Source organism: Aotus nancymaae, unplaced genomic scaffold (assembly GCF_030222135.1).
Source record: "Aotus nancymaae isolate 86718 unplaced genomic scaffold, 86718_ANA_hifiasm-v0.15.2.pri h1tg000015l_1, whole genome shotgun sequence".
In the NCBI taxonomy this organism is placed as follows: domain Eukaryota; kingdom Metazoa; phylum Chordata; class Mammalia; order Primates; family Aotidae; genus Aotus; species Aotus nancymaae.
Genome location: NW_026988427.1, coordinates 8110181 through 8123308, shown reverse-complemented (window position 1 = coordinate 8123308; position 13128 = coordinate 8110181). Strand labels below are relative to the sequence as shown.

The 13128-nt window shown below is 38.6% G+C and overlaps 1 protein-coding gene across 8 annotated transcripts in view; it reads left to right on the top strand.

The window, feature by feature from the left end:
• Positions 1-13128, top strand: part of NSD1 (nuclear receptor binding SET domain protein 1) — a 164752-nt gene that overhangs the window by 93359 nt on the left and 58265 nt on the right. For all 8 annotated transcript variants that reach the window (XM_064376591.1, XM_012466412.3, XM_012466413.2 and 5 more), the window contains 3 exons: positions 3851-3975; positions 6289-6559; positions 7812-7921. In XM_064376591.1, coding sequence (XP_064232661.1) covers positions 3851-3975; positions 6289-6559; positions 7812-7921 — 506 coding nt within the window. The remainder of the gene's footprint in view (positions 1-3850; positions 3976-6288; positions 6560-7811; positions 7922-13128) is intronic.

Genomic DNA, 13128 nt, shown 5'->3' with positions numbered 1-13128 from the left:
AGCTGGGCGTGGTGGCATGTGCCTGTGATTGAAGCTATTCGGGAGGGTGAGGCAGGAGAATCAGCTGGACCCAGGAAGTGGAGGTTGCAGTGAGCTGAGATCACATCATTGCATTCCAGCCTAGGCAACAAGAGGGAAAAACTCTGTCTCAAAAAAAGATTTGTGGTGATAAAGCATCTGCTGATCTTGAAGCAGCAGAGATTCATTGGCGATTTTGCTGAGGTTATTGCTAATGAAAGTCTGACACCAGAACAGTATATAATAATGCTAGTGAAGGCTGGGCGTGGTGGCTTGCGCCTGTAATCCCAGCACTTTGGGAGACTGAGGCAGGTGGATTATCTCAGGTCGGGAGTTCAAGACAAGCCTGACCAACATGGGAAAAAATCTGTCTCTACTAAAAATACAAAAAGCTGGGCGTGGTGGCACATGCCTGTAATCCCAGCTACTTGGGAGGCTGAGGCAGGAGAATTGCTTGAAACCAGGAGGCAGAGGTTGTGGTGAGCTGAGATTGCACTATTGCACTCCAGCCTGGGTAACAAGAGCAAAACTCCATCTCAAAAAATTATTAAATAAAATAAAATAAATAAATAAATAAATAAAGCTAGTGAAAAACATCACTGTTTTGGTGTTACTGTCTCAGAAGGATGCTGCCTACAGTTGATGAGACAGCCCCTATAGGAATTCAGGATGATTACGACAGAATAACTGCGCTGGGATGTGCTAATTAAGTAGGCATGTATAAGTGTAAACTTGCTATGACAGGCAAAAACTTGTGTTCTCACTGTTAATTATTTCAAGGCGTGAAATTTTTTTTTCTTTTCTTTTTTTTGGAGATAGTCTCGCTGTGTTGTCTTGGCTTGAGTGCAGCAGCACAATCACAGCTCACAGAAGCCTTGATCTTTCATACTCAAGCATTCCTTCCTGGTAGTTGGGACTATAGCTGTATGCTACTACACTGGGCTAGTTTTTTTAAATTTTTAGTAGAGATGGGGTCTCACTATGTTACCTAGGCTGGTATCAAACTCCTGGGCTCAAGTGATCTTCCTGCGTTGGCTTCCCTAAGTGCTAGGATTACTGGCGTGAGCCACTCCACCCAGGTCCAAGGGACGATTTTTTTTTTTTTTTTTAAGTCTGGCTCTGTCACCCAACCTGGAGTTCAGTGGCTTGATCTCGGCTTACTGCAACCTCCGCCTCCTGGGTTCAAATGATTCTCGTGCCTCAGCATCTGGACTAGGTCGCATTGCAGGCGCGAGCCACCCTGCCCAGCTATATATATATATTTTGTGTGTGTGTGTATTTTTAGTAGAGACAGGCTTTTGCCATATTGGCCAGGCTGGTCTCGAACTCCTGAGCCACTGCACCTGGCCCAAAGACATGAATTTTTTTACCAGTCTTTTATTATGCTAACAGAAAGGTATATGGATCTTTAAGGGCATCTTTTCTAATTGGTTTCACAAACATAAAGCAGTAGTTGGTGCTCACTTCAGGGAAGCTGGACTGGATGATGACTGTTCCTCCTTGCAGACTGTTCTGCCCATCCTGCAGCTGAAATTTTATCAAAAATAATGTCAGTGCCATGGACTTTACCTCAAGTGTGACTTCATTAACTCTATCATATGACCAGGGAATCCCTAGATTGACGAAGAGTAAATATAAAAACATTTTCTTGAATAATATTGCTGGCAGCTGTGAATAGATGTATGGGTGTGGAAGGTTTTCAAAAGGAGTGAAGGATGCCATATATGCTATTGTCAGTGCCTGGAACACAGTGACTAAAGGTACAGCTGTGCATGCCTAGCACAACTTCTGACCTTCAACTGTGTTCACTGATGATAATGAATAAGGTGATGATTTTGTTGACTTCTTCAGGAAAGTAAGAAAAATATGTAACATGCAAAAAATATACCTTCAGTTTGTCAGTAAGCTGGAAGAAGTGGGTAACGAGAAAGACTTTAACATCGACAGTGCGGCTCCAGTTGTTTTTTTGTTCACCCATGGTGATAGAGCTGACAGCAATCTGAATCAGGGTGATTGTGACAATGGAGATGACTTTAACACTGCAGAAAAAGTACCTATAGATGACATGGCTAATGTACGTGATGGGCTTATTGAAGGACCAGAGTAGTGTTCATTCATAACAGAAAAAGAAATCATGTCAGTTTATAAATTGAGAGCCTTGGGCCGGGTGCAATGGCTCATGCCTGTAATCCCAGCACTTTGGGAGGCCGAGGTGGGCGGATCACTTGAGGTCAGGAGTTGGAGAACAGCCTGTCCAACATGCTGACATGTTATAGGTGTGGTGGCGGGCAACTATAATCCCAGCTACTCAGGAGGCTGAGGCAGGAGAATCACTTGAGAATCGCTTGATATGGAGAGGCGGAGGTCACAGTAAGCTGAGATCATGCCACTGCACTCCAGCCTGGGTGACAGAGTCAGACTCCATTTCTAAATGAATGAATGAATGAATGAATGAATGAAACCCTGCTAGACAATGCTTATTGTTAATGAGAGAGATGACTCTAGAGGAAATGTTTTTAAAAGCCATTTCACAGAATGCCTCTTTATTCCTAGAGGACTTTCTGGTTCCTCAGCCGCTTCTGATGATGTTTCTTCTTACCTTATAAAATAAAACAATATACAGTAACCTTTTAATCAAAACACAGCATCATAGATGGTGACATAAAGCCCTACATTGTTATTACTGTTTTTTATCAGCTGATACAGGTATTCTAATGATGCTAATGTGCTGCTTACTACCCTTAACACATTACTTTTTCACTGTATTAATGGTATGTCATGTTTTTACAGTTAAGTCCTTATGTGTGAGTAGTGTAAGAAAACGTTTGCCTGTCAGTAGTATATAAATTCAGAGGCAGGAATGATGGTAATGCCAAACAACCACAGATATTCCACATGAGTGATTGAGATAATGACACTTATGCTTTCTTATGGTTCACTGTACACAAACTTTGTATAATGTAGAAAATAAATATTTTGTAAAATTACCTTTAAGGTATGTGTATGAGATGTATATGATACTGAGTTTGGTGTTTCAGCTTGGGTCCCATTCCCAAAATAAATTACTGTGTATATACACATATTCCAAAATATGAAAAATTTTGAGTCACTTCTGATTCCAAGCATTTCAGATAAGACATACTTAACCTGTAACTCAAGATATATTTTACTTGTTTACCTGATCTAGCTGCTATAGTTTTGTTAGGTATATATTAGCTTTGTACGTACAGGTGTCAGTGACTATAAGACCTGGCTTTGGTAGGGCATAGTGGCTCATGCTGTAATCCCAGCACTTTGGGAGGCCGAGGCGGGCGGATTGCCTGAGGTCGGGAATTCGAGACCAGCCTGACCAACATGGAGAAATCTTGTCTCTACAAAAAATACAAAATTAGCCAGATGTGGTGGCATATGCCTGTAATCCCTACTACTGGGGAGGTTGAGACAGGAGAATTGCTTGAACTGGGGAGGCGGAGGTTGTGGTGAGCTGAGATTTTGCCATTGCACTCCAGCCTGGGCAACAAGAGCAAAACTGTGTGTCAAAAAAAAAAAAAGACCTAACTTTAAATTTAACCTTTTCTTCAAGATTGGATAGGCCATATATATTATGTTATATGTGTGTGTAAGGTAGCACAAGTCATTTTGTCTCCCCTAGCTCCTTTTGCATATGAGAAAACATAGCAAGCCATTTTGTGCCTCTCGCATCTTAAGCCAGAGTTTTTTTACTATGTGGTTTTCCATCTGGTTACCTTTGGGAGTATCAGATGGTTTCATAAAAACAGTGAGTTTTCCTGAAGCTTTTTGGTTAATAGTGAACTTGTTTGTCATCTTTTAGTTATGCGTTCAGAGAAGAAACGCCTTAGGAAGCCAAGCAAGTGGCTTTTGGAATATACAGAAGAATATGATCAGATATTTGCTCCTAAGAAAAAACAAAAGAAGGTACAGGAGCAGGTGCACAAGGTATGCTCCAAAATTTTGGCAGACTTTCACTGGTCCTTAGGAAACTGCAGTTTTACTTTTATTGTCATACTTTACCTTCATGAAACAATAATTTCCTTAACTGGGATCCTGTTTTTTATTCTCAGCTTCTAGCATAGTACTTAGGATTTAGTGGATATTCAGGAAATATATAAATGAGTCTACATACTATATTTCTTTCTATATATATTTTTCCATCTTTGCCTTTAAAGAGTAATGACTTAGGGATGTTGTTATGATTTAATCTTAAGTAAAAATATAGTATACGAAGTGAAATATATATAGTCTGATTTTAATTTCAAAAGTAAAAAGGCCTTATTTGTCTTATTTTTTAATTCAGTTTTTTTTTTAAATGAAATATTTTAAAGTAGGGACATTTTGACATTCTACCCCTAAATAGTTTAATATGTAGTTAAGAAATGGAACATTTTCCTTTATAATCATTTTAACATATTTACATCTTATATAAGATCTGTTTATCTGACGTCAACTCACTTTCAAGTTTCACCAGTTATCTCCTAACCTTTACGTTTGGATTATTCATACCAGGACTCAATCTGGGACTACTCATTGTAACTGGTTGTTATGGTTCTCAAATCACTTTGAATTCAGAACAATCCCTTTTTTCGTGATCATGTCTATAAGAGACTGACATGTAAAGTTACCTGCTTTCTATATTTGTATAATTGCTTCTTTGTAGGTGACACTTAGATTGTTTTCTGTATCTCCTGTTCTCTGTTAAGTGGAAGCTATAACCTGTCAGTTTGGTAGATAAAGGTGAACATTTTTAGCTAGACCATATAGAGATGATAATGTGTAATATGTTGCATGATATTAGAGGATCAAAGAAAAGGAATGTTTTATTCCCATCAGCCATTCCCTGAGAGTTTGTTTTTTCTTTTTTTAAAATGAGACAAGGTCTTGCCCAAACTGGAGTGCAGAGATGCATGAATACGGTTCGCTGCAGCCTTGACCTCCTGGGTTTAAACAGTCCTTCCATCTCAGCCTCCTGAGTAGTTGGGACCACAGGTGCACACTACCACACCTGGCTGATTTTTAACAACAATTTTTTTGTAGAGGCCGTGTCCCCCTATGTTGCCCTGGGTGGTCTCGAATCCTGGGCTGTAGTGATCTTTCTGTCTCAGCCTTCCAGAGTGTTGGGATTACAGGTGTGAACCACCACTCCCAGCTTCCCTGATGGTTTTTATTTGTATTTTTACTTAATGCAAAGATTTTTTTTTTTTTTTTTAAAGATGGAGTTTCACCATGATGGCCAGGCTGGTCTTGAACTCTCTGACCTCAGGTGATCCACCCACCTCGGCCTCCCAAAGTGTTAGGATTACAGGTGTGAGCCACCATGCCCAGCCGTTTTTTTTTTTTTTTTTAAATACCAGTTGAAGATCTTTACTTATATCAATCATTTTATTAGAGGTTACAAAATGAGGACTTTCAGATTTTATTATTTTCTCTATTTTTATTAACTGATAGTGTCTTTTCATTAACTGGTCTCTGTTATTGTCCTGAAATACTTTGAAGGGAGAATAAGTGTTTCTTTCTTTCTCATTAACTACCAATTGTAACATTAAGGAGTTTGTTAGTAGTTGTTTTAATTGGTGACATATTAGAGCAGTCTTTTCTCCCTGCTTTTGAATTATTGTTGTGGACTTAACAATATTATAACTTTATTGTATATCAGTCAACTTCATTTTTTTCTTTAATTTTGGTTAAATATATATATAAACATAAATTTTATTATTTTATCCATTTTTAAGTGTACAGTTCAGTGGCATGAAACACAGTTACATTGGTGTGCCACCACCTCCACCATCCATCTCGATAATTTTTTTTGACTGAAAGTCCATACCCATTAACCAATAACTACCTTTTCTGCCCAGCCCCTGGCAATTCTACTTTCTGTCTTATGAATTTTCTTATTCTAGATACCTCATATACTTGGAATCATATGATATTTGTTTTTTATGTCTATGTAATTTCCCTTAGCATACTTTATTTATTTATTTATTTATTTATTTATTTATTTAGACAGGGTTTCACCATGTTGGTCAGGCTGGTCTTGAACTCCCGACCTTAGGTGATCCACCTGCCTTGGCCTTCAAAGTGCCTGGATTACAGGTGTGAGCCACCGCGCCCAGCCAGCATACATAATTTCTTAAAGGTTCATCTACTTTGTAGCCTTTGTCAGAATTTCATTCCTTTTAAAATACATTATTCTTTTTGACACTTAAATGATAACAATTTTGGCCTGTGGACTCTATTTTTATTTTTTGTTCTTAGGTAAGTTCCCGCTGTGAAGAGGAAAGCCTTCTAGCCCGAGGTCGATCTAGTGCTCAGAACAAGCAGGTGGACGAGAATTCTTTGATTTCAACCAAAGAAGAGCCTCCAGTTCTTGAAAGGGAGGCTCCGTTTTTGGAGGGCCCCTTGGCTCAGTCAGAACTTGGAGGTGGACATGCTGAGTTGCCGCAGCTGACCTTGTCTGTGCCTGTGGCTCCGGAAGTCTCTCCACGGCCTGCCCTTGAGTCTGAGGAATTGCTAGTTAAAACGCCAGGTAAGGTGGGGTTGGGGTCTCAGTATTTGAGCAGATATGATTAGAGGAAGCAGGAGATTTTAGTATGTTTTGATGTAAAGTCAACATTGTATCTGTATACAATAAACTACCCCCTTTTGTCCTGGGAAATACTTAAAATGATGGCTAATTAGATACAGTTTCTAACCATGAATTAATTTGTGACACACTATCAAGAAGATGTATTTTTAAAAACTGTGCTCCTTACTCCAGTGTTGCTCTTCATGATTGTTGATCAGCCACTGTGTAAATTAAGAACCAGGAGAACAGGGCTTCAAGAGGGGCACTGCACATTAGTGGAATAAGCACTATGCTTCAAGTGCTGGCTCCACCAGTCCTTCTGTTACTTGGGAAGTTGTTTAATCTCAGAACTTGTTTCCTCATCTATAAAATGGAGATCATAATGTATTAATATATAATGTAACATACTTGATAACAGTAATTACCAGTTCATTGGAAGTTAATTACCAGTTACTTCTCGCTATTGATCATTCTTTATATATCACCTGGGAGAGCTGGATCTAAATATATTGTCTCTAATTCACCTAGTAACTATTGAATATTATAGTCAGTCAAGGAATGGGAAGAATCCTCTTTTCTGTATGCCTTTAAATTTTGGATGTAACTTTTTTACATTGTCAACAGTAGCTTTTGATGTTATTCCTTAAAGAAATGATTCCAACTGTACATAAACAAGTTGGGTATAATAAAAAGGATTTTTGAAAGAATAGTAAAGATGGTTATTATTTTAGTACCTATTATGTGCCAAACTCTATTTATAAAGCTCTTTTAAATAATTCTTAAGAGTGATCCTATGAATTATCTTTTACTTACTGAACTTTTATTTACTTAGAGGCAGAGAAGAAACTGTAGTCTTGGTCCATTTATGCTCATTATCCAAGTTCTATTTTACTCTACTTCTCCTTATTTTGTCCTCACCAACAATCAGTTGTTATAAAGACAGTTCTGTCCTTTTGATTTCTCCCTCAGTTATTTTGTGATTTAAAGTCAGCACGTAGATATCCCTAACATTAGTTTTTTGCTTTCATTGAGAACTATTTGTTTTGTTTACTAATATTTTATAATAAGCAAATTACTGTCCTGCCTCTTTTCATAAGATGACAAGGAAAACATCAAAAACATTGTGATTCATTTTGTGTGGTATACAGATTTTTTAAAAATTAACTTATGCCCAGTTTTTAAATCATCTAATGTAAAGATACATGCATTTCAGGAAATTATGAAAGTAAACGTCAAAGAAAACCAACTAAGAAACTTCTTGAATCCAATGATTTAGACCCTGGATTTATGCCCAAGAAAGGGGACCTTGGCCTTTCTAAAAAGGTATGTTATTTTTTGTAAGTTCTAAAAGAATTAAACTTAGGAAATTAGGAATTTTGAAAACAACATTTTGAGTAGTAGTTATAACATTGATGTACACACATATAGAAATGAATGTGTGTGGCCGGGCGCGGTGGCTCACGCCTGTAATCCCAGCACTTTGGGAGGCCGAGGCGGGTGGATCACGAGGTCAAGAGATCGAGACCATCCTGGTCAACAAGGTGAAACCCCGTCTCTACTAAAAATACAAAAATTAGCTGGGCATGGTGGCGCGTGCCTGTAATCCCAGCTACTCAGGAGGCTGAGGCAGGAGAATTGCCTGAACCCAGGAGGCGGAGGTTGCGGTGAGCTGAGATCGCGCCATTGCACTCCAGCCTGGGTAACAAGAGCGAAACTCCGCCTCAAAAAAAAAAAAAAAAAAAAAAAGAAATGAATGTGTGTGTGTCAGCAGGCATACATGATCTGAGAGTTCCTACATGAAAGGGCATTTTGCAGTTGTGTGAACATGTATGTGTATAAACTGGTTTCAGATTTCCTTTCCAAGTGAAAAAAAATTTTAAATGCTTTTAAGATTGAATAAGTTTGTGTTTGTTACCATTTCTTTTCTGGGTTCAAATCCTCTTACCTGTTTTCTATTAAACTACTATTGAATATCACTAGTTTAGTCTATTGTGTTGCCCTGTCGTTGTAGCCTTTTGTTTTGTTTTGTTTTTTGAGATGGTCTGGTTCTGTCACCCTGGCTGGAGTGCAGTGGCACAATTTTGGCTCACTGTAACCTCTGCCTCCCAGGCTTGAGCAGTCCTCCTGCCTCAGCCTCCTGAGTAGCTTGGGTCTACAGGAGCATACCATCACCTCCAGTTAATTTTTTATATTTTTTTGGTGGAAATGGGGTTTCATGATGTTGGCCATGCTGGTCTTCAATTCCTGGCCTCAAGTGATCAGCCTGCCTCTTTCTTCCCCTTCCTTTTTTTTAATAGGGTCTCACTCTGTTGCCCAGACTGGAATGGACTGGTGCAATTTTGGCTCACTGCAATTTCTGCCTCCCAGGTTCAAATGATTCTCATACTGCAGCATCCTGAGTGGCTGGGATTACTGGTGCCTCTGAGTAACTGGGATTACAGGTGCATGCCACCATGTGTGTCTTTTTTTTTTCTTGAATTTTTTGTAGAGACAGGGTTTGGCCATGTTGGCCAGATTGGTCTTAAATTCCTGGCCTCAAGTGATCCACCCACCTCGGCCCCCCAAAGTGCTATGATTACAGGCGTGAGCCATGGCACCTGGCCTGCCCTGCCTTCTTAACATCTCAGAAAAAAACAATCAGCTCTACCGTAATCCAGGCAGAACACAGAGTTGGTTTTCTGTAGCCAAGAAAGCATTATTAAATGTTAGATAGAAATAGAAACTTCAGGCTGGGTGCGGTGGCTCATGACTGTAATCCTGGCACTTTGGGAGGCTGAGGAGGGCGTATTACTTGAGGTCAGAAATTCGAGACCAGCCTGGCCAACATGGTAAAGCCCTGTCTCTACTAAAAGTACAAAAATTAGCCAGACGTGGTGGTACACGCCTGTAATCCCAGCTACTTGAGAGGCTGAGGCATGAGAATTGCTTGAACTCGGGAGGCGGTGGCTTCAGTGAGCCGAGATCACAGCCACTGCATTGCAGCCTGGGTGACAGAGTGAGACTCTGTTTCAAAAAAAATAAAAAGACCTTTTTAAAAAATTGAGATACAATTTTCAATAAAATGTATCTAATAAAAATGCATAGATCTTAATTATTATGCTTAATGGCTTTAGATAATTGTATATACTATCTAACTGCTGGCTAAGCTAGGTACAATGAGTTTCCACCTCAGAAAATGCCCTTTTTGCCTCTTTTCATTCAATTACCCACACTTGTTCAGAGGCAATGCTTTCTTATTTCTCTTAACATAGATTAATTTTGTTTATTCTTGGACATCAATATCCGTGTATTCCTTAAATTTTAATTCTGGCTTTTATACAACATGTTTTTAGTATACACTGACAACGCTGTACTGTAGTTTATTCACTTTTATTGCTGAATATGATTATATCACAATTTGCTTATCTGTTCTTCTGTTGTTACACATTTGGGTCTTTTTGATATTGGAGCTATTAATAGTAAGGCTGGTGTATTTTTCTTCCAAATCTTTTTTTTCTTTCTTTCTTTTTTTTTTTTTTTTGAGACGGAGTCTCGCTTTTGTCGCCCAGGCTGGAGTGCAGTGGCGCGATCTGGGCTCACTGCAACCTCTGCCTCCCAGGTTCAAGTGATTCTCCTGCCTCAGCCTTCTAGTAACTGGGATTACAGGTGCCCACCACCACTCCTGGCTAATTTTTTTTCTTTGTTTTATACTCATGTGACAGAATACTGCAGAGTGGGTAATTTATAAACAATAGAAGTTTATTTAGTTCATGTTTTTGGAGCCTGGGAAGTACTGGGAAGTCCAAGGTCTCAGGACCCACATCTGGCAAGGTCCTTCTTGCTTTGTCATCCCATTGCAGAGGTGGACATGCGAGAGAATGTATCCTTGACAGAGAGTGAAGGCGGCTGAACTCTTTTTTTGAATCTGGATCCAACTCCTGCACTAATGGCATTAATCCATTTGTGAGGGCAGAACCCTCCTGACCTAATCATCCCTTAAAGTTTCCACTTCTCAGCACTTTTAGATTGGCATTAAGTTTCCAACACATGAACTTTAGGAGAGTTCAAACCCAATGGCAGACACATATTTTTATTTTTTTGATGTAATTAGGAATGGAATTGCTTGATCATAGACGTTTAAATCTTCTAAGAAATTGCCTCCCAATGTAAAAATAAAAAAATAAAAAAGAAATTGCCAAACAGTACTCTGAAATGTTTGTACTAGCATTATATGAGAGTTGCAGCTTCTCCACTATTTTAAATTTAGCAATTCTGATGGACATGAAATGATATATAATTATGGTTTTTATTTTAGCCTCTTATAGTATATACTTACCGGCCATTCCTATATCTTTGTAAAGTGGCTGTTGAAGTATGTGTGTATTTTTGATTAGGTTATTTTTGTGGCTTTTTTTTTTTTAGGAGTGCTTTATGTATTTGGCTTGTAAATCCTTTGTGAGATATATCGTGTTAATATTTTTTCCCAGTGTGAGAGTTTCCTATTCATTTTCTTCGTAGTTATTTTCTTAAGATGAAAAATTTTAATATATCAATTTCTTTTTCTTACATGATTAATACTTTTTGTGTTTTATTCAAGAAATTTAGTGTGATGGCTCAAGCTTATAATCCCAGGATTTAGGAAACCTGGGGCAGGAGGATTGCTTAAGCTGGAGTTTGAGACCAGCCTGGGCAACAAAGGAGTCCCTAGCTCTACAAAAAAATAAATAAATAAATAAATAAATAACCCATACACACACACACACACACACACACACACAGAGAAAACGGGTGTGGTGTTACGTGTCTGTGGTCCCAGCTACTCAGAAGGCTGAAGGGATAGGATGTCTTGAGCCCTGGAGGTCAAAGCTGCAGTGAGCTATGATTGTGCTATTGCAGTCCAGCCTGGGTGACAGAACAAGACACTTCTCTCAAAATATATATATAAATATTAATTAATTAATTAATTAAAGAAATCTTTGTGTGCCCCATGGACACAAAGATGCTGTTCCTGTATTTTCTTTTAGTAGCTTTTTGGTTATCCCTGATAGTTATTTATCCTCACCCTCTCTTTTATTCTCAGTCTTTTTTAAGTATTAGTTATACTTAATAACTCTTTGTCACTCTTGAATTTTTAATTTTTGGGAGAGAGTGTTGCCATTAAATTTGAGACTAGAGCGAGAGAAAATCAGAATTATTGGTTATGGCTAGCACCCAGCTCTGGAGAAAAGTGCCCTCTTATCTGTTTGGGAGTCTGTCCTGCCATCTGACCTGGTCTACTTCCTTGTGGAAGTACTGGTTACTCTGAGGTATATTTTGTCATAAGGCTAAAGCCATGATTCAGTTCCATTTTAGGTTACCAGGCACACCACCACCTGTCTGCAGGTGGATTAATCAGTAGGTTGAACAGAATGAGAGATGATCTGTTCTGGTGGTGCTTTAAGGGTACTCTGGCTTAATGTATATCCACTAGACTATATATACAAAGTTACTGGCATCTTAGTCACATCCCCTAAGAAGTTCTTCGGTCTTTTTCATTCTAAGCAGAACAGTTTGATTTTTATTCATATTGTATGATTTGTGTATGTGTGTGTGCTGTTAATTTTTATTTTAATTTATAAAATTGATCAGAATAGAAATGATATTTCCTGCATTATTCTCTGTAGTTTGGGGAGCATTGTAATTATTTTGTTCTACAGCTTTTGAGTACCTGTTAAACAATGAACAAATTTGTTACCCAAATACAATAACTGCTATTTTAAAAAAAATTATGGAAATGTATTTTGAGGATTTGTCTAGGAGTCTTGTTTTGTTGAATTGGATACCTAACATTTGCCCATTCATTTTACTTGACATGGTTAGACTTTTGATATATACTGAACATGAGGAGAATTGCATTCTTATGATTCAGAAACATAAAATGAACATTCAGGGGGCCGGGCGCGGTGGCTCACGCCTGTAATCCCAGCACTTTGGGAGGCCGAGGCAGGTGGATCACGAGGTCAAGAGATCGAGATCATCCTGGTCAACATGGTGAAACCCAGTCTCTACTAAAAATAAAAAAATTAGCTGGGCATGGTGGCACGTGCCTGTAATCCCAGCTACTCAGGAGGCTGAGGCAGGAGAATTGCCTGAACCCAGGAGGCGGAGGTTGCGGTGAGCCGAGATCGCGCCATTGCACTCCAGCCTGGGTAACAAGAGCGAAACTCCGTCTCAAAAAAAAAAAAAAAAAAAAATGAACATTCAGAAATTCACAGCTGTATTTTACCTTGTTTTAGTCTCAAACATTAGAAACTCTACAGTAAGAATGGCTTTTATTATACTGACTTTGTGACCACTAAATGTTGTTTTACCGTTATGATGAAGAATATTATCATTTTTGTAGGAAAAGATATTTGCTTGGGATGGAACTAATTAATACAAGTATTAGTATTGGGAATAAAATGTTTGGCTCTTTATTAGGCTCCTGATGTTGAGTATTTGTCTTGAGTTTTAATGTTGCTTTAATTTGGCTTAATCTGAAGTCACTTTAAGTTGGAAAATCATTCAGTATT